This window comes from Pygocentrus nattereri, chromosome 2 (genome assembly GCF_015220715.1).
Source record: "Pygocentrus nattereri isolate fPygNat1 chromosome 2, fPygNat1.pri, whole genome shotgun sequence".
Lineage (NCBI taxonomy): Eukaryota > Metazoa > Chordata > Actinopteri > Characiformes > Serrasalmidae > Pygocentrus > Pygocentrus nattereri.
In genome coordinates, this window is record NC_051212.1 from 56,362,614 (window position 1) to 56,382,216 (window position 19,603).

Sequence of the window (19,603 nt, forward strand, 5' to 3'; positions counted from 1 at the left end):
GACTGATAAATCAATGTGATCGGTTATTAATCTCAGCGTTACTGATCACCATCATTACCATTACTATCATCACCCTCATCATCATGATCATCACGATTAGCACTATCAACATCACAATTTTCTGAATCACCATCATCACCCTAATTACTGTGATTATCACCCTGAGCATCACTATCAGCCTCACCACCATGATCATCACTATCATTTATCAACATCAACATCTTCACCCTCATCACCATCATCACCCTCATCATCTTCATCATCTACATTTATCACTATCACCACTGCCACGCGTGCGTACACAGCAGGAGCGAATGAGTGTCAGCTCTGAGTGCGCGCTCCCCCGCGTGTTCATCCTCGGTACTGCGCCCTGCAGTAGGAGGGGGCGGGGCTCGCTGAAGCGCAATAAGAGCTCGCGGCGCGCGCGAGCTTTTTTAACTATTAGTCTAATTATCTCTCATAAAAAACGGATCAAACGGAAGATCAAATAAACCGGCGCTCGAGCTTTACTGGGGGATTAAACCGAGTCCAGCCTGGGAGACGCTCTGATCCTGCGCGCGCTCTCACTCAAACTTGCTCACACACACACACACACACACACACCCCGCACACCGCACACACAAGCACGCGCGCAGGCGGAGGTGAGTATGAGTCTCGCGGACGTTTTCTCTCCTTCATTAGGCTGTATTAGCAGAGACGCTGGGGGGGCAGTAGGGGTAGTTGGGGAGGATGGCGGGGTATGTGAAGGTGGGGGGTGGGGTGTATGGGTGGGCACTTGGGGGTGCGTATGAACGCGCGAGCTGCAGAGGCTCCGGGAGCCGCGGGCGGACATGCAGAAACCAAACAAACACCCCTAACACACACACACACACACACACACACACACACACACACACACACACACCCCTACAGCGGCCCGGTGTGTATGTGTGTGTGCGCGCGCGGCTGAAAATGTCCGCAGTGGGGCTGGAACACGCGCGCGCACATAACATAACACATGTTATCACGATCCAGCATTCCAGCTTCTCCTTCGAATTCTCCCGTTCCGCCTTAAATGGTGCAGCAGAATGTAACCGCTGCACCATTTAAGGTGGAACGGAAAAATTCTCTCCGGCAGGGTGAAGGAGCTGCTGTGCTGGAGGCCCTAACGCCGCTGCAGGAATCCAGCTGCTAGCTCACACACAGTGTGTTGGGAATGCTATGATAGGAATGTTGTGGTACGTTTTCTCAGGAATGCTGCCTAGTCGGGAAGTGCTGTGGTGGTTGTGTTGGGAATGCCTGGAGTGTTATGACAGTGTCGATGTTGCATAGGCTGAGAATGTTGGGCATACTGGGAATGCTGTGATGGGAATGCTGTCTAGGCTGGAAGTGCTAGGGTTGTTGTGTTCGAACTGTATGTGTGATGGGATTGCTAGGAGTGTTATGAGAGTGTTGGGAATGTTGAGTGCTAGGCATATTGGGAATGCTAGGAGAGTGTTTGGAATACAGCAAATCCTGGGGATTTTGGGTATATTGGGAATACTGAAATAGTTCTGTTGAGAATGTTTTGCCAGGAATGCTAGGGGTGTTATGAGTGTTGGGAATGCTGCCAAGGTTGGAAGTGTTGGGCATATTGGGAATTTAAGGAATGATAGGAGTTTTGTGTCTGGAATATTGCAAGTGTTACAATTGTTGGGATTATTGGGAGTGTTGTATTAGGAATTCCAAATTGAGTTAGGAATAATGGGGATGTTGCATAGGGGTGTTATATTGAAAGTATTGTATTGGTCTGGAATTTTTAAGGTAGTTGTGTTGGGAGTTGTGCTGGAAGTTATTGGGAGTGTTGCAATGGGATGTTGGGATTGTTGTATTTGGAATTTGCCATTTAGCTGGGAACACAGTGCATGTTGCACTTTGGAGTCTTGTTTTGAAAGTATTTTGTTGAATTAGAGATGCAGAATAATGCGCATTAAGGGATTATTTAAGGAATTTAATGTTGAGTGCTGGCAGTTGTCTTGGGTATGTTAGCAGTGTTCTATAGAGTTGGGAATGTTGTGGGGTTGTATTCAGTTAGGAATGCTGTGGTGTTGTCTTGAGTAGGGAATGTTGTGGTTATATATTGAGTTGGGAATGCTGTGGTGTTGTCTCGAATAGGGAGTGGTGTGGTGTTGTATTGAGGTGAGAATTCTGTGGTGCTGTATTGAGTAGGGAATGCTGTGATGTTGTCTTGAGTTGGGAATGCTGTGGTGATGTACTGAGTTAGGAATGCTGTGGTGTTGGATTGAATTGGGAATGCTGTGGTGCTGTACTGACTAGGGAATGTTGTGGCATTGTATTGAGTAGGGAATGTTGTGGCATTGTATTGAGTAGGGAATGTTGTGGTGCTGTACTGAGTAGAGAATGTTGTGGCATTGTATTGAGTTGGGAATGCTGTGGTGTTGTATTGAGTTGGGAATGCTGTGGTGTTGGATTGAGTTGGGAATGCTGTGGTGTTGGATTGAGTTGGGAATGCTGTGGTGTTGGATTGAGTTGGGAATGCTGTGGTGTTGGATTGAGTTGGGAATGCTGTGGTGTTATTCAGTTGGGAATGCTATGGTGTTGTATTGAGTTGGGAATGTTGTATTGAGTTGAGAATGCTGTGGTGTTGGATTGAGTAGGGATTGTTGTGGTGTTAGTTGGGAATGCTGTGGTGTTGGATTGAGTTGGGAATGCTGTGGTGCTATATTAAACTGACGTGTCTCTTTTGTTGTTCCATGTTGACTCTGATTGCACTTCCACATTCTCTTCTGTTGGAGAGTAACCGTGAGACTCTTCCGGAGTGATGCTGTCCAGGGAGAGGAGTTTAATCACTGCTGGATCTGCCCACTGCTAATTGAACACTTTCATAGAGCAGTAATTAAAGACAGACCTTCGTTAATTCATTATCCCTAATTTATTTCCTTTTCTCCGAGCAGGCTGATGCTGCGGCTCGTGTTCCGGAGATCAGATATTGGGGTGGCGTGTAACACGACTGTGGAATGTTACTGTGTAGGTGTCACTGTTCTGTGCAGCGCTGGGCAAAAGATCCATTTTCACTTTTAAAGTGTGTGAAATTTATTTTTCAGCATCAGGAAAAAAGAGCGGAATCGTTTTGTTGCTGTATCTCCGTGTTTGTGATTTGTTTGAATATTTTTCCGCGTGATCTGAGCTCAGCAGCTGTTCTGTGCGCTGTGTTGAAGATCATCAGATCAGTAGAAATGCTGCTCCAAAACAGCCTTGAATAAAATCTCTTCACATCTGATTGTTATTTTAATTGTCCCTCAAGGGGTCATTTTTCAGACTGGACATCATAGAAGAACCACCAGACATACGACCTCACACCCGATTAAAGCATCAAACGTTAGTAACATGGAAATAAAACCAGGAAACCCCACATTGCTCAGCTGACGGAGTTCAGATCCTTAATACACCTGTTCAGTCTACACCTTAACGATCTAAACCTCCTGCCTGAAGGGAGAAGAACATGATCCAGATCCGATATAGTAAATAATAAGACAGTAATATTATTACTATTAATAATAAGTTAACTTGTTAATGAAAATAAGGAGTGTTTTCTTCCTGCCTGGTGTGTTTGGACAGTAGATATATTTAATCATATTTAACAGAAGATCACGGACGCCTCAACAGCTACGTCTAATATCAGATTATCTTATTACCATAGATTACCTGTCTATGGATTATCTCCTATCTGATCTCCTCACAAACGTCTCCTGAAAGATCAGTAGCGTGTGTGTTTTGAGTGGACGTTAATCAATCGAAGGCGCGGTGCTGCCCTCTGGGACACGTTAAGAGATTCCGGTCCAGGTCAGTCGGCCTGTTTGGTTTGAGTCGTACTCGTCCTGATCGGATCAACCTGGATTAATTATTTATAAAGTTTGATTTTGTGGCTTGTGTTTCCGTCTGTTCTGCACTGAAGGGCTGTTTGCTTTGACTGTGGTTGTAGCGCTGGTGGGGTGAGGTGGGGTGAGGGGGCGGGGGGGCGGGGGGCATCGCTCAGGGACACGTGAGTCCTGTGTTTGGCTAAGCGCTGTGTCTCTGTTCATAATGCATCACGTTATTTTAACGGCGATGTTTAATTATTTATGAGCTCTGTGAGTAAAACAGCAGCAGTCGGGCCTCCAGCCTCAGAGCAAACCAATTCTCTGACATTTAATAAGGACACACCCCCCAGCTCGGCATTAGCCCCCCGACAGCACCGCGTCTGATACTGACGCCTGTTTAAATGTTAAAAAGTGAGGGCTTACAGGGCAATTCCACCAATCTCTCAAAATTTCCTGCCTAATTAAGTGGTTAATAGATTTGGTGTTAAACGCTGTGTTCTAGATAAACTGACCGAGTCAGAGCTGCACACAGTGGTGGTGATGGGAACCAGACGTCCCTCTAAAAGCTCCTCACAGTGGTGGTGATGGGAACCAGACGTCCCTCTAAAAGCTCCTACAGAAAGTTCCTACATGAACTGGTTCTGAATTCACTGCCTGATGACTGAGACGCTGTTTTATGAGAGTTTAGAGAACTTCAACTCCATTCATGGTGGAGATGTCTGAACCGTTTCACACCAAACCATCTGAACCTCTGATTACACCTCACTCTGAGTTATGGGGGGGATTTAGAAGCAGAAATCTCAGATCTGGCAACACTGTGAGATTCACAGCACTAAAACGTGAACACAGAGTAAAGCAGTGATCAGAAGCTCAGTCGTGGAGAGACATCGGTGCTGCTGAAACTAGATTAGCACTGCAGTAACACTAATTCTGGCTTAATTTAATCTGGATGGTTGGTGGTGCCCCCTAGTGGACACCTCATTAATGGTCTTCATGCTTCATATGCTTTGAAATGAGTTTGTGTTCCAGTCTCTTCATGTTAAGTCTGATCTAATGGTCCTTTAGCTGGACAGGAGCGAGGGCTGTAGGTACTGATACTGTGTGAAGTGCAGGGCTGATCTGATATCTTGTTCTTGTGAAGTACATTGTGTGTGAGAGTCTGATTGCAGACGTATGTGGTTAATGTAAAGCACAGTGCAGATCTGGAACCTTCATTACACTCAACTCCACACAGATAATCACTCAAACTGATAAACACATTTAAAAATATATTTAACAGACATTTTGTCCGTTTTCATACACTGGAAAAATATATTTGATAAACACATTTGGAATATATTTTTTCATAAAAATGGATTCCTAATGGGATCTAAAGGTGCCCTATATCTAACTACTGGTCTCCATTAAGCCAATTCCCATTAGTCTTAGTCCTAATGCTTCTGATGGTCTGTTTCAGTAGGAGTGTCAGTGTTTGAGTGGGAATAATTCAGTGATCTGGTTGGTGGTGTTTGTGATGTTCAGTGTGTGTCTATCAGGCTCAGGTCGTCCTGCGCTGATGTATTTCTGCTCTGCAGAGTGAAGATACTGAAGGTCTGTCTGAGGAGCTGCTGGTGCTGAAGATCTACTGAGAGCTGATCCTGTTCACTTCATCCCCACAGACTTTTTATCGGTAAGTACACGACGTTCTGCAACTGGATGAATAGCCACTGTTCTTTAACACCTTCCCGCCACACAGGGGTGCTAGAGCACAAGAATTCTCCATTGCATGAACCGCTCCTCCACAGTAACCATAGCAACTGTCCAGCCTCCCGTGTTTTGTGTGAATATGATGGATGTGCTCAGGTCGGAGTGTTCAGGGCCTGCTGCTGTGTGAGTAATGCAGTTTTCAGAAGGAGGTGTTTGGTTGTGAAGGTGTGGTGACCACCCCCCATTCACCCCCCATTCGGCCCTACACTCATCCACTCAGCCCACCCACTCAGCCCTCCACTCACCCCCAACTCATCCCCCACTTACCCTCCACTCACCCCCCACTTACCCCCCACTCACCACACCCATTCACCACCCCACTCACCCCACCCACTCAGTCCCCCACTCTCTGCCCCACTCACAGCCCCACTCACCCCCTATTCACCCCACCCACTCAGCCCCCCACTCATTGATGAGATTTCAGATCATTTCACTTTGCGGGAAACTAAATAAAAAGTTAACACATCCGTTTCGGAGACATTTTAATGCAGAGTTGCTGTTTATTTGCTGAATTGAACATGTTGGGGGGCTGATTTTCACTGACTGATTGCAGATGCAGCAGAGCACCACAGGGGGCGCTACAGTGCTGTGTTTCATTGAGGGGGGGCTGATTTTCACTGACTGACTGCAGATGCAGCAGAGCACCACAGGGGGGCGCTACAGTGCTGTGTTTCTGGCTGATGAGTGAATTGATAATAAATCCTGAACTGGACTGCAGGGGGTGTGTCTGTGCAGGGGCTGTGCTGAAGTTGGGGGGTTTGATCTGGTGGGTTTCGTTGTGTTTGAGCTTATTCACTGTCCATATTCACGTCGAGGAAGAAGAAGAGAGGAAGAAGGTGTTTAACCAGCTACTCACTCCTAAAAACTATGGTTCTTAAAGGGTTCTTTAGTAAAGGGAATGGTTTTAGAACCATGAGTTCCACATAGGACCAAGTAATGCTCAAATGGTTCTCTGCATGGTGAAATGGTTCTTCAGATTAATGGAGAATGTGTTGTCTGTGGTTCTATATAGCAGCAAAAAGGGCTCAGCTATCGTTACAAGCTTTGACATCAGAACAACGCTTTTGGGTGCTATATAGAACCTATAGGACATTGAAAATGGTTCTGTATAGAACCTTATGTGGCAAGTTCTCCATGAATCTGAATAATCATTTCACTGTGCCTAAAGCATGGACTGGTTTTTAAAGGTCTTATATAGGTTTTAAGTAGAACCATTCCCTTCGCTAAAGAACACTTGAAGAACCATTTTTAAGAGTGCAAGTGAAAAAATCAGAGAATGCAGATTCTGTTCAGTCAAACCAGCGTGGAAGGCCGTAATCAGGCCCTTGTGCTTAATAAAGTGCTTAATTTTGTCTGCTGTGTTCGGTCAGACCTGAGGAAAGCGCAGGAGTGTGTAGCTGCAGCCCCACAGGTCAGAGCCCAGGCCGGACAAAGCCTCAGACTGGGCAGGAGGGGCTCTTGTTGGGCAGATATTGGCCAGCTGGCGTGCTACAGCGAACTTTCCCTGACACTGTCAATAAGCCGCTCAGAGTAAACAGAGTCAGGTGGCGGATTTGCTGGCGGTGCTGAGGCTGAGACACAGTCATATATCTGAGATCAAGGCAGGTGACAGAAGGAGGAAAGAGAGACAGGAGCTTCAGTCAAGGGCACCAAAGCATATGCGCTGTGTTGGGTCTGTGTGTATACTCTGGGTTTATGTACTGGATAACTCTATTTGTGCTAGATAAATTAAGGGTATATGCGTTGTGTTGGGTCTGTGTGTATACTCTGGGTTTATGTACTGGATAACTCTATTTGTGCTAGATAAATTAAGGGTATATGTGCTGTGTTGGGTCTGTGTGTATACTCTGGGTTTATGTACTGGATAACTCTATTTGTGCTAGATAAATTAAGGGTATATGCGCTGTGTTGGGTCTGTGTGTATACTCTGGGTTTATGTACTGGATAACTCTATTTGTGCTAGATAAATTAAGGGTATATGCGCTGTGTTGGGTCTGTGTGTATACTCTGGGTTTATGTACTGGATAACTCTATTTGTGCTAGATAAATTAAGGGTATATGCGCTGTGTTGGGTCTGTGTGTGTACTCTGGGTTTATGTACTGGATAACTCTATTTGTGCTAGATAAATTAAGGGTATATGCGTTGTGTTGGGTCTGTGTGTATACTCTGGGTTTATGTACTGGATAACTCTATTTGTGCTAGATAAATTAAGGGTATATGCGCTGTGTTGGGTCTGTGTGTGTACTCTGGGTTTATGTACTGGATAACTCTATTTGTGCTAGATAAATTAAGGGTATATGCGCTGTGTTGGGTCTGTGTGTGTACTCTGGGTTTATGTACTGGATAACTCTATTTGTGCTAGATAAATTAAGGGTATATGCGCTGTGTTGGGTCTGTGTGTATACTCTGGGTTTATGTACTGGATAACTCTATTTGTGCTAGATAAATTAAGGGTATATGCGTTGTGTTGGGTCTGTGTGTATACTCTGGGTTTATGTACTGGATAACTCTATTTGTGCTAGATAAATTAAGGGTATATGTGCTGTGTTGGGTCTGTGTGTATACTCTGGGTTTATGTACTGGATAACTCTATTTGTGCTAGATAAATTAAGGGTATATGCGTTGTGTTGGGTCTGTGTGTATACTCTGGGTTTATGTACTGGATAACTCTATTTGTGCTAGATAAATTAAGGGTATATGCGCTGTGTTGGGTCTGTGTGTATACTCTGGGTTTATGTACTGGATAACTCTATTTGTGCTAGATAAATTAAGGGTATATGCGTTGTGTTGGGTCTGTGTGTATACTCTGGGTTTATGTACTGGATAACTCTATTTGTGCTAGATAAATTAAGGGTATATGTGTTGTGTTGGGTCTGTGTGTATACTCTGGGTTTATGTACTGGATAACTCTATTTGTGCTAGATAAATTAAGGGTATATGCGTTGTGTTGGGTCTGTGTGTATACTCTGGGTTTATGTACTGGATAACTCTATTTGTGCTAGATAAATTAAGGGTATATGCGTTGTGTTGGGTCTGTGTGTATACTCTGGGTTTATGTACTGGATAACTCTATTTGTGCTAGATAAATTAAGGGTATATGCGCTGTGTTGGGTCTGTGTGTATACTCTGGGTTTATGTACTGGATAACTCTATTTGTGCTAGATAAATTAAGGGTATATGCGTTGTGTTGGGTCTGTGTGTATACTCTGGGTTTATGTACTGGATAACTCTATTTGTGCTAGATAAATTAAGGGTATATGCGCTGTGTTGGGTCTGTGTGTATACTCTGGGTTTATGTACTGGATAACTCTATTTGTGCTAGATAAATTAAGGGTATATGCGTTGTGTTGGGTCTGTGTGTATACTCTGGGTTTATGTACTGGATAACTCTATTTGTGCTAGATAAATTAAGGGTATATGCGTTGTGTTGGGTCTGTGTGTATACTCTGGGTTTATGTACTGGATAACTCTATTTGTGCTAGATAAATTAAGGGTATATGCGTTGTGTTGGGTCTGTGTGTATACTCTGGGTTTATGTACTGGATAACTCTATTTGTGCTAGATAAATTAAGGGTATATGCGCTGTGTTGGGTAAGCTTATATGTTTTGGGTAAGTTTGTAAGTTTGTGTTCCTGACTTTTCAGCCGCTCGGAGGCTGCGTTCCTGACTTGTCAGCCGCTCGGAGGCTGCATTCCTGACTTGTCAGCCGCTTGGAGGCTGCGTTCCTGACTTGTCAGCCGCTCGGAGGCTGCGTTCCTGACTTGCCAGCCGCTCGGAGGCTGCGTTCCTGACTTTTCAGCCGCTCGGAGGCTGCGTTCCTGACTTTTCAGCCGCTTGGAGGCTGCGTTCCTGACTTGTCAGCCGCTTGGAGGCTGCGTTCCTGACTTGTCAGCCGCTCGGAGGCTGCGTTCCTGACTTGTCAGCCGCTTGGAGGCTGCGTTCCTGACTTTTCAGCCGCTTGGAGGCTGCGTTACTGACTTGTCAGCCGCTCGGAGGCTGTGTTCCTGACTTTTCAGCCGCTCGGAGGCTGTGTTCCTGACTTTTCAGCCGCTCGGAGGCTGCGTTCCTGACTTGTCAGCCGCTTGGAGGCTGCGTTCCTGACTTTCCAGCCGCTTGGAGGCTGCGTTCCTGACTTTTCAGCCGCTCGGAGGCTGCGTTCCTGACTTGCCAGCCGCTCGGAGGCTGCGTTCCTGACTTGTCAGCCGCTCGGAGGCTGCGTTCCTGACTTGTCAGCCGCTCGGAGGCTGCGTTCCTGACTTGTCAGCCGCTCGGAGGCTGCGTTCCTGACTTGTCAGCCGCTCGGAGGCTGCGTTCCTGACTTGTCAGCCGCTCGGAGGCTGTGTTCCTGACTTTTCAGCCGCTTGGAGGCTGCGTTCCTGACTTGTCAGCCGCTTGGAGGCTGCGTTCCTGACTTTCCAGCCGCTTGGAGGCTGCGTTCCTGACTTGCCAGCCGCTCGGAGGCTGCGTTCCTGACTTGCCAGCCGCTCGGAGGCTGCGTTCCTGACTTTTCAGCCGCTCGGAGGCTGCGTTCCTGACTTTTCAGCCGCTTGGAGGCTGCGTTCCTGACTTGTCAGCCGCTTGGAGGCTGCGTTCCTGACTTTCCAGCCGCTTGGAGGCTGCGTTCCTGACTTTCCAGCCGCTTGGAGGCTGCGTTCCTGACTTGCCAGCCGCTCGGAGGCTGCGTTCCTAATATCTGTAATTGAAAAGCAGCTTCTTTATTGATTCATTGAACCTTTAACAGCTGTATTCAGTTTTTCTGCAGGACATGATGTTATGTAAAGTGTGGTTATTGATAAAGGTCAGTTTGGTGTAAATGAGCTGCTGGACATTCACTTTTTTGCCCATTTTCATTTTAAGGCCTACAGTTTGTGGAGAAAGCTGATTAAACTGAAGCCTGTAGATGCTCTCGGTTCAGATGTTTGTCTCTTTAGCAGCGTTTTTCTGTCTTTCTGTTGTTGGAAGAAGCGCTGTTACACTTCTCCATCCCTCCATCCCTCCATCCATCCCTCTCTCCTCCTGCTGTTTCACTCTCTCTCCTACGCTGCTATGTTCTGTATTATTATAATCTTTATTATTATTGCTATTTTTGCCTGCATCTCCTCCTCTCCATCCTCCTCCGCTCCTGCCTCCTCATCCTCCTCTCTTACACACCGGTAGCCTACAGTTAGACCCCCCACACCCCCCACACCATCCTTCAGAAGAAACATCTAGAATCTTTTATAACTGCTTTTACACCCTGATTGCGTAACTGCTGCTTTCTTTCTGATTCTCTCTGATTTGAAGCTGCTCTGTGGGCGTTTCTGTGATTGAGTTCAGATTAGATTTCTGTTTAATGGAGTCTGGATGTCCAGTCGTTTTTAATCATGATTTATTGCTTCTGCATCGTCGTTGAAACATCCAACAATTTTTCAAACATCAGTATTTATGTCCATATTTTGCAGCCATAGCTTATAAATCTGGACAAAATACAGACACTGTGTTTATAGCAGCATGTTTTTTCACATGTTTTCATGTGATAACACAATTTTCCACAAATGATTGTTTTCTGGAGTTTTTCTTCATGTCAGTGTTTTTCACCGGTGACACTGTTTTTTCACAAGTGGTGAGAGTTTTCACTCGTAATAACGCGTTTTTCACGTGTACGTTCGTTCACAAGTCTTCTTCTTCTTTCGGCTGCTCCCTTTAGGGGACGCCACAGCGGATCATCTGCCTCCATCTTGCCCTATCCACTGCCTCCTCTACTTTCACACCAACCATCTCCATGTCCACCTTCACTACATCCATAAACCTTCTCTGAGGTCTACCTCTTCTCCTTCTACCCGGCAGCTCCATCTCCAACATTCTTTGCCCAATATATCCACTATTCCTCCTCAACACATGTCCAAACCATCTCAACCTGGCCTCTCTGGCTTTATCTCCAAACCGCTCCACCTTCACCGTCCCTCTGATCTGCTCGTTTCTAATCTTGTCCAGCCTGGTCACTCCCAACGAAAATCTCAGCATCTTCATCTCCGCCACCTCCAGCTCAGCCTCCTGTCTTTTAGACAGAGCCACAGTCTCCAAACCAAACATCATAGCAGGACACACTGCTGTCTTGTAGACCTTCCCTTTCACTCTTGCTGCTATCCTTCTGTCACACATCAGCCCTGACACCCGTCTCCACCCACTCCATCCTGCCTGCACCCACTTCTTCACCTCTTTTCTGCTCTGTCCATTGCTCTGGATGGTTGACCCAAGATATTTGAAGTCATCCACCTTTACGACCTCTACTCCTTGCATCTTCACCTGTCCACCTGCCTCCCTCTCATTCACTCACATGTATTCCGTCGTATCTCTACTGACCTTCATTCCTCTCCTCTCCAGTGCAAACCTCCACCTCTCCAGATTCTCCTCCACCTGCTCTCTACTCTCACCACAGATTACATCACGTTCCTTCACAAGTGATGAAGTGTAATAGTTTTGTCTGTAAGGGGTGTTTTTCTCTTGTTGTGCCGATGAGTTGGGCGTTGCCCCTCCAGCTTTAGCTTTGGGGAGGCTAAGGACCCAGTGCCCCCCGGCGGCCTGTGTAAGTAGGCTAAGCTCGTGGATCACTGGCCTGATCGGTAAAGCATACTGGGAGTTTTCCGCTGGGTTAGGGTGGGATTTCCCTGCAGAGCGGCCGGAGCCTCAGCGCTGAAACAGCGTTCCCCAGCCTGCTGAGAAACAGGCCGAGCTTTTATTCTGGTGTGAGAACCGAGCGGCCGCTGTGTTCCTGCAGTGAGGCCTGAGTAAAAAGCTCTAAATAAAACAGCGTGACGGGTTCTGGAATCCAGTCAGCTGAGCATTCAGAGGAATAATATCCCGCAGCACATTCCTCTCCATCGGCACTTTCCCTTTTGGGACTTTCTGAAGTGCCAGGACACAGTTCCAGTTAAAGCGATAGTTCAAAAACAAACAAACAAACAAAATAAATAAATAAATCAGGCCTCAGCGTAGCCTAAATGTGGTCGATCAGACGAGCTTCTTTAGTTTTAGCACTGGGGCCACAAAGCTAATGCAGCTAACAAGCAATGGAAGTATGTACCACCAATTAGCGTGGTGCTAACTTAATCATCACACACTTGCCTCGAACTGGTGTTCAGTGTCTCTGATAGTCTGGATTCTGAGGGTTCTGACACTGATCACTCAGTTGTCTGTAAACTGGATGTGTTAGCATAGCTATGATCCCATTTTACAGACGTCAGTGAGTCATATGGAGTTGGCGTGATGCTGATTTGTGGGGAGTAAGGAGAGAAAACTTTAACCCTCTACTGCAACAATTATTACTCAAACATGATCTAACGTTTTAATCCATCCATCCATCCATTTTCTAAGCCGCTTCTCCGTCAGGGTCGCGGGGGGGTGCTGGAGCCCATCCCAGCGGTCATCAAGCAGAAGGCCTAATGTTTTAATGTGTGTTTTTTTTTTTTTGAAATTTAAATAAATGGAAAAAAAAAAAATTCTAAAAATTTCACAGGTTATTGCCATGCACACTGTTACCATGTAGATTGTTGCCATGCACGCTGTTACCATGTAGATTGTTGCCATGCACGCTGTTACCATGTAGATTGTTGCCATGCACACTGTTACCATGTAGATTGTTGCCATGCACGCTGTTACCATGTAGATTGTTGCCATGCACGCTGTTACCATGTAGATTGTTGCCATGCACGCTGTTACCATGTAGATTGTTACCATGTAGATTGTTGCCATGCACGCTGTTACCATGTAGATTGTTGCCATGTAGATTGTTACCATGCATGCTGTTGCCATGTAGATTGTTGCCATGTAGATTGTTACCATGCACATTGTTACCATGTAGATTGTTGCCATGCACATTGTTACCATGTAGATTGTTGCCATGCATGCTGTTACCATGTAGATTGTTACCATGCACATTGTTACCATGTAGATTGTTACCATGCACGCTGTTACCATGTAGATTGTTACCATGCACATTGTTTCAACTGGTATTTGGAATGTGTGGTAATAATAACGTCATAATAAGATTTCCTGGTCATGTGATAAAATACATGTCCTTTCAAAGTAAAAAAACATTTTTTCACAATTAAATAGTAAAACACAGATTTTATGTCACTGCGTTTTAGTAAAAATGAGATAAAGTAATAGAAAGAAAATAGAAATAGAGGGTTGAACTTGATATTTCACCAAACTATCACTTTAACCCCCACCAGACAGGTGGTCATCCGTGTTCTCAGCACCGCTGTTCTCAGTTCAGTCTGTGGTAAATGTGGCTGTTCTGTACAGCAGCTCCGTCATATGTGCCAGGACGGATCGGCCCTGCGGGAATATCTGCTTTTTCACAGGAGCACAAGCTTTTTCACACAACATGCTCTGTTCTCACAAGTAATTTTCACGTTTTTCACGTGGTCACATTTTTTTCACATTTGTATTTATTCACAGTTTTTTTTATGTGAGCTGTGCTTTTTCTCCAGTTTTGCACGGGAATTGTGAGGCTTTGTTTTGTGTAAATATTTACTGAGTGGAGAATTGCTTACCCAAGGCCAGAGGACTTGTAATAGGGTTAGGGTCATAATAACAACAGTAATAATGATGATAATAATGATAATGCTGATGATGCTGATGATGCTGATGATGATAATAATACAGAGATCTGAACGTTTTAATCATTTGATTGTAATAAAGACTCTGTGTGTTTGTGTTAGAGGGGAGTTTGTATTTTTATCATTTAAAACCTGCAGTAGCTGCACTGTTTTAATTAACGCGGTATTTTCATCAAAGCGAGCCGTAAAACTTCCCACAGCGGCCGCTTTGGGCTTTTCTCAAACTCTGGCAGGTTCAGGCAGAGATGGAGGCCAGTTCTGAACACCAAAGCAGCTTAGTGCTGTTTTTAAACCCAAGGTGATAAAGTGATATCAGCTGTTATCTCCCGCTCTGTGATTGGCGAACGTGATGCGTTCCTACTTCCTGTTTTGGGGTTTATGACTGTAACCTTACGTGCGCTCCTGCTGGTGTGGGTTTCCTCGCCCTCAGATATGAAGAAGAATGCTACTTCCCGACAGCTGTATCATGTACTTGTGTAATGCATGCTGGGTATTGTAGTCAGGTTATTGGTGATGTCCCCTGTCTTGGTCACTTATTGATCCGCTTTCGAACTGAGCTTAATTTTTCTTTCTGCTCAGGATTCTCTCCTTTCTCTGGGAACCATAACCGATGGCCCAAAATGTCGACTAACAACAACATCGCCCAGGCCAGGAAGCTGGTGGAGCAGCTGCGGATAGAGGCTGGCATCGAGCGCATCAAGGTACGCGCTGGTCACAGACTCGGACCTACAGACCACCGGAGGGTTCAGTCTGGAGAAATGAATAGTAATCTCACCTGAAAGGCACCAACAGAATGAGCTATGAGGGAGGTTCCTCAGCCTTTAAGGATGTGGAACATGATGTGGAACTATCCAGCAATTAATTCCTTACCCAGCATAGCCTTTCAGACAGTCTGCGTCCTCTGCCAGAGGAGGGCAGTGCTGTGCAAAAGTCAGAGACCCCACCTCATTTGTTTACTTTCCAGTCAAAAAGACCACAAAGTACAAGTTATAGATTTTTTTAAGGAAATATTTCAGAGGAGATTCTTTGAGGCTGTGGGTTGGCTTGGGTTCCACACGATTCATTGCTCTTTGGCGCCCCCTCTGGTGCAGTACCAGCACCTCTAGAGCTTTCCCCTCAACAACTCATTCCACGTAGCCCTTTTCAGTGCTCTGGAATTCGTAATACTTACGTAACACTGCCCTTCACAGTTCTTTCAGTTCTAGGTATTAACCAGGTAAGAGTGTGGTGTAAAGTCCAGAGTACTGCATAATTATATTGAGTAATATTTGGGTTTAGAACCGAGAGAGTTTAACTAAATTACACTGAAATGCCAAACAGGTTCTAGATATTAACTGGCTAAGTGTTTGGAACAAACTCCACAGTGCTCCAAACTTAACCGCGATGAGGCTGAAGCTTCTTACGTTCCACCTTAAAGCAACATCATGTAACAACCTTAAAATAAGAGCTTTAAAATAATTGTGATGCTGCACTGATTCAGAACAGTGAGAACATTGCGGAGAGACTGAAGAAGACGAAGTCAGAGGAGGTGAGGAAGAGAGAGAGTGACCAAGCGACAGACTGGACAGTGACTCTCAGACTGGCTTTAATTCGCTGGCGACAGCTAAAACAAATAAAAGGATGCAGGACAGACTCATGGCTAACAGCAAATCAGCGAGACTCCGACGGCAGAACGTTCTTCCCTGCCACTGTTATTCATAAAGACTGTCCTGTAGACTGTATCCTTATCCATGTCATCCCTGACTCACGGAGCTTTGTAGTTTTTCACCACTCCTCTAACCTCAGTCCCGTTTCAGGCAGCATGCAAAGAGCTAAATTCATCTCATGCCAAAAAGTTTGACCGGTCTGTCGGTCTGACGCCAAATAAGCCTTAAAAGTTTGACCGGTCTGTCGGTCTGACGCCAAATAAGCCTTAAAAGTTTGACCGGTCTGTCGGACCGACGCCAAATAAGCCTTAAAAGTTTGACCGGTCTGTCGGTCTGACGCCAAATAAGCCTTAAAAGTTTGACCGGTCTGTCGGTCTGACGCCAAATAAGCTTGAAGAGTTTGACCGGTCTGTCGGTCCGACGCCAAATAAGCCTTAAGAGTTTGACCGGTCTGTCGGACCGACGCCAAATAAGCCTTAAGAGTTTGACCGGTCTGTCGGACCGACGCCAAATAAGCCTTAAGAGTTTGACCGGTCTGTCGGACCGACGCCAAATAAGCCTTAAGAGTTTGACCGGTCTGTCGGACCGACGCCAAATAAGCCTTAAGAGTTTGACCGGTCTGTCGGTCTGACGCCAAATAAGCCTTAAGAGTTTGACCGGTCTGTCGGTCTGACGCCAAATAAGCCTTAAGAGTTTGACCTGTCTGTCGGTCTGACGCCAAATAAGCCTTAAGAGTTTGACCGGTCTGTCGGTCCGACGCCAAATAAGCCTTAAGAGTTTGACCGGTCTGTCGGTCCGACGCCAAATAAGCCTTAAGAGTTTGACCGGTCTGTCGGTCCGACGCCAAATAAGCCTTAAGAGTTTGACCGGTCTGTCGGACCGACGCCAAATAAGCCTTAAGAGTTTGACCGGTCTGTCGGACCGACGCCAAATAAGCCTTAAGAGTTTGACCGGTCTGTCGGTCTGACGCCAAATAAGCCTTAAGATTTTGACCGGTCTGTCGGTCTGACGCCAAATAAGCCTTAAGAGTTTGACCGGTCTGTCGGTCTGATGCCAAATAAGCCTTAAGAGTTTGACCGGTCTGTCGGTCCGACGCCTTAAAGGTTCGCAGCCTCCTGTAGTAAAATCCTGTAATGTGTCTCTGCCGCGTTGGTCCTCATGGCTGTTTCTCTTCTGATGTTGTCTTTGCTGGTGTTGTGCCAGAAATCATCTAGCTGGTAGAATCTGGCTCCTCTTCGAGTTACACAGGCATATAGAATATATTATATACATATTGCCGTATAGATTCCGCTCACAATATCAGTTATCACTCTCTCTCTCTCTCTCTCGCTCTCTCGCTCTCTCTCTCTGTCTCTCTCTCTCTCTCTCTCTCTGTCTCTCTCTCTCTGTCTCTCTGTGTCTCTCTCTCTCTCTCTCTCTCTCTCTCTCTCTCTCTCTCTCGCTCTCTCTCTCGCTCTCTCTCTCTGTCTCTCTCTCTCTCTCTCTCTCTCTCTCTGTCTCTCTCTCTCTCTCTCTCTCTCTCAGGTGTCTAAAGCTGCTGCTGATTTGATGAGTTACTGTGAGCAGCACGCCCGCTCCGATGCCCTTCTGGTGGGGGTGCCCACCTCTGAGAACCCCTTCAAAGACAAGAAGCCGTGCATCCTGCTATAGCCGCCTCCACACCACCGCGCCGCCCGCACCACCCTGCACCACCCTGCACCAGGAACCCGCTCTAACACACACGCCACACTTTGCCGGTCACGCCGGAGGGGTAATAGACCTGAACCCCCCCAGCACCATGTAGCCCCAGACTGAGTGCATCTATATGGATGAATATGTGAATCGGCGCATGTGCGGCTCCGTGTTCACTCATGTAGATACACCCAGCAGCTGGAGCGGCAGATTATTATTGATTTTTCTTTTACAAAACCATCTCAAAATCTACAGCACGAGTTTTAGAAAGAAGGATGATTTCGGGATGAACGGAGGTAGAGAGAGGATCAGTCGCGATCATCTGGCTGACCAGCTGGCTGGCCAGTCACACTGCAGCCATGGCTGTCCAGGTTGAACCTCCCATTCGCGAGTTGAAGGTAGATTTATGTGGCCAAACACAACCCAACCCCACATCCGCCTCCGCCTCCGAAGCACGTCTGATTTCCGAAGGGAATTTAACGCGTTAACACAGAGTTGCCAATCGGTTCTCCGCAGTTTCTCAGTCCGTTCACGAGTTCCAGCTTTTCATCGACAGGCGCTTTGACGCTTTCGTTTTCTACTCTTCGTTTTCTACTACACTTCAAAGCCCTTCTAAGGTCCCGACGCCTACGGACATACATACACATACATACACATACATCCATACATTACACCTAATACGCGACGTATCTGCCTTTTTTGGGAAACAGTGATTCCGAACACACGGCCCCTGCTTACTTGAAACGGTTTGAAAATTTTGGAGATTTGTACAGATGATTGCTTCACACGTTTGTCGTCAGCATTTTTGAACCTTAAAGGGAAAAATAACGAACCCAATTCTTTGTCCGTGGTGGTCCGAAGGCCGATCTCGATCTCTAAAGCCAAACTTGATTGTAAAATCCACACAGGAAGGAAAACCAACATGTAGAAACTTTCTTTCGGACGTGTGTCCTGGTGTTAACTTTGAGAAAATAGCTGTTTTTTGGATTTGTTCGTTCTTCTTTCTATGGACTCTATGGAACCTGGTCATTCAGTAACATGCTGTACAGTGTTTGATAAAACCTGAAGCGCATTAACGTTTATTTGTGGATGTTCTCTCTTTTTTCCATCCTGACTGACTCTGTCCTGGTAGGGCGGGGGGTGGAGCTCTGGAGATGGGGGCGGGCTGTAAGGCAGCTGTTTTGCTGTTGCTGGATGAGGAGGTCAGTTGATTACAGGGTTTAGGAGAGTGTTTAGTGGTTTGGTCAGGGGGACAGGGCGTACAGCGATGAACTGACCACAGGTCCAAGCCTCTGCTTGACCCACATCCCTGAACACACGCAGTACATAATCTGAGCCATGCTGTGGTTTCCTAATAAACCCTCAACAGGCCGCGGCAGACGCTGTTTAACAATGGTCCAATTCAGCAGCGGCCGCTGCAGCGAGGGGAGAACCGTGCCATTGTCCAGCCGCGGTCAGAGGCAGCAACACAACAGGGGAAAATTAGGGCTCTCTGAAAGAACAGCCTGCAGGACTCGGTCATTCATATCCTAACTGCGCTGACCGGCTCAGAGGAGGACTCTCAGAGAGCCATTCAGAATCCAGCTGAACTCGAATGACCGCTCTGAGCTAGACGTGCAGAGAAGGTTCTAATTCTGCTCAGCTTCTTCTGTTCTTGTGGAAAAGTCGATTGTCCCGGTGCTGCAGGCTGCGGTCGAACAGAGCAGTGCCTTCAGCAGCTCGCTGCGCGCTAGCGGTCAGACACACACCGGCTAGCCGACAGGCAGAGCGCCTCATAACGAAACACTGACCCGTAGCTGTGAGATTGAAATGTCCAGCATTTTTACTGAAATGTCCAGCATAGTCACTGAAATGTCCAGCTAATTCACTAAAATGTCCAGCTAATTCACTGAAATGTCCAGCATATTCACTGAAATGTCCAGCATATTCACTGAAATGTCCAGCATATTCACTGAAATGTCCAGCATAGTCACTGAAATGTCCAGCTAATTCACTAAAATGTCCAGCATAGTCACTGAAATGTCCAGCTAATTCACTGAAATGTCCAGCTAATTCACTAAAATGTCCAGCTAATTCACTGAAATGTCCAGCATATTC

General features: G+C 46.2%; 1 protein-coding gene across 2 annotated transcripts in view; it reads left to right on the forward strand.

The window, feature by feature from the left end:
- The first annotated feature begins 401 nt into the window (after positions 1 to 401).
- The window catches only part of gng7 (guanine nucleotide binding protein (G protein), gamma 7), a 20,445-nt gene continuing 1,243 nt past the window's right edge, over positions 402 to 19,603 (forward strand). Inside the window, exons 1-4 of one of the 2 annotated variants that reach the window (XM_017682644.2) lie at positions 402 to 641; positions 5,414 to 5,508; positions 14,769 to 14,890; positions 17,360 to 19,603. The exon at positions 17,360 to 19,603 is cut by the window's right edge and continues 1,243 nt beyond it. In XM_017682644.2, the coding sequence (XP_017538133.1) occupies positions 14,810 to 14,890; positions 17,360 to 17,485 (207 nt within the window). In that variant the 5' untranslated portion in view covers positions 402 to 641; positions 5,414 to 5,508; positions 14,769 to 14,809 and the 3' untranslated portion in view covers positions 17,486 to 19,603. Of the gene's footprint in view, positions 642 to 2,933; positions 3,007 to 5,413; positions 5,509 to 14,768; positions 14,891 to 17,359 lie in introns of those variants that run through there. The other variant, XM_017682646.2, reaches the window with a different exon arrangement.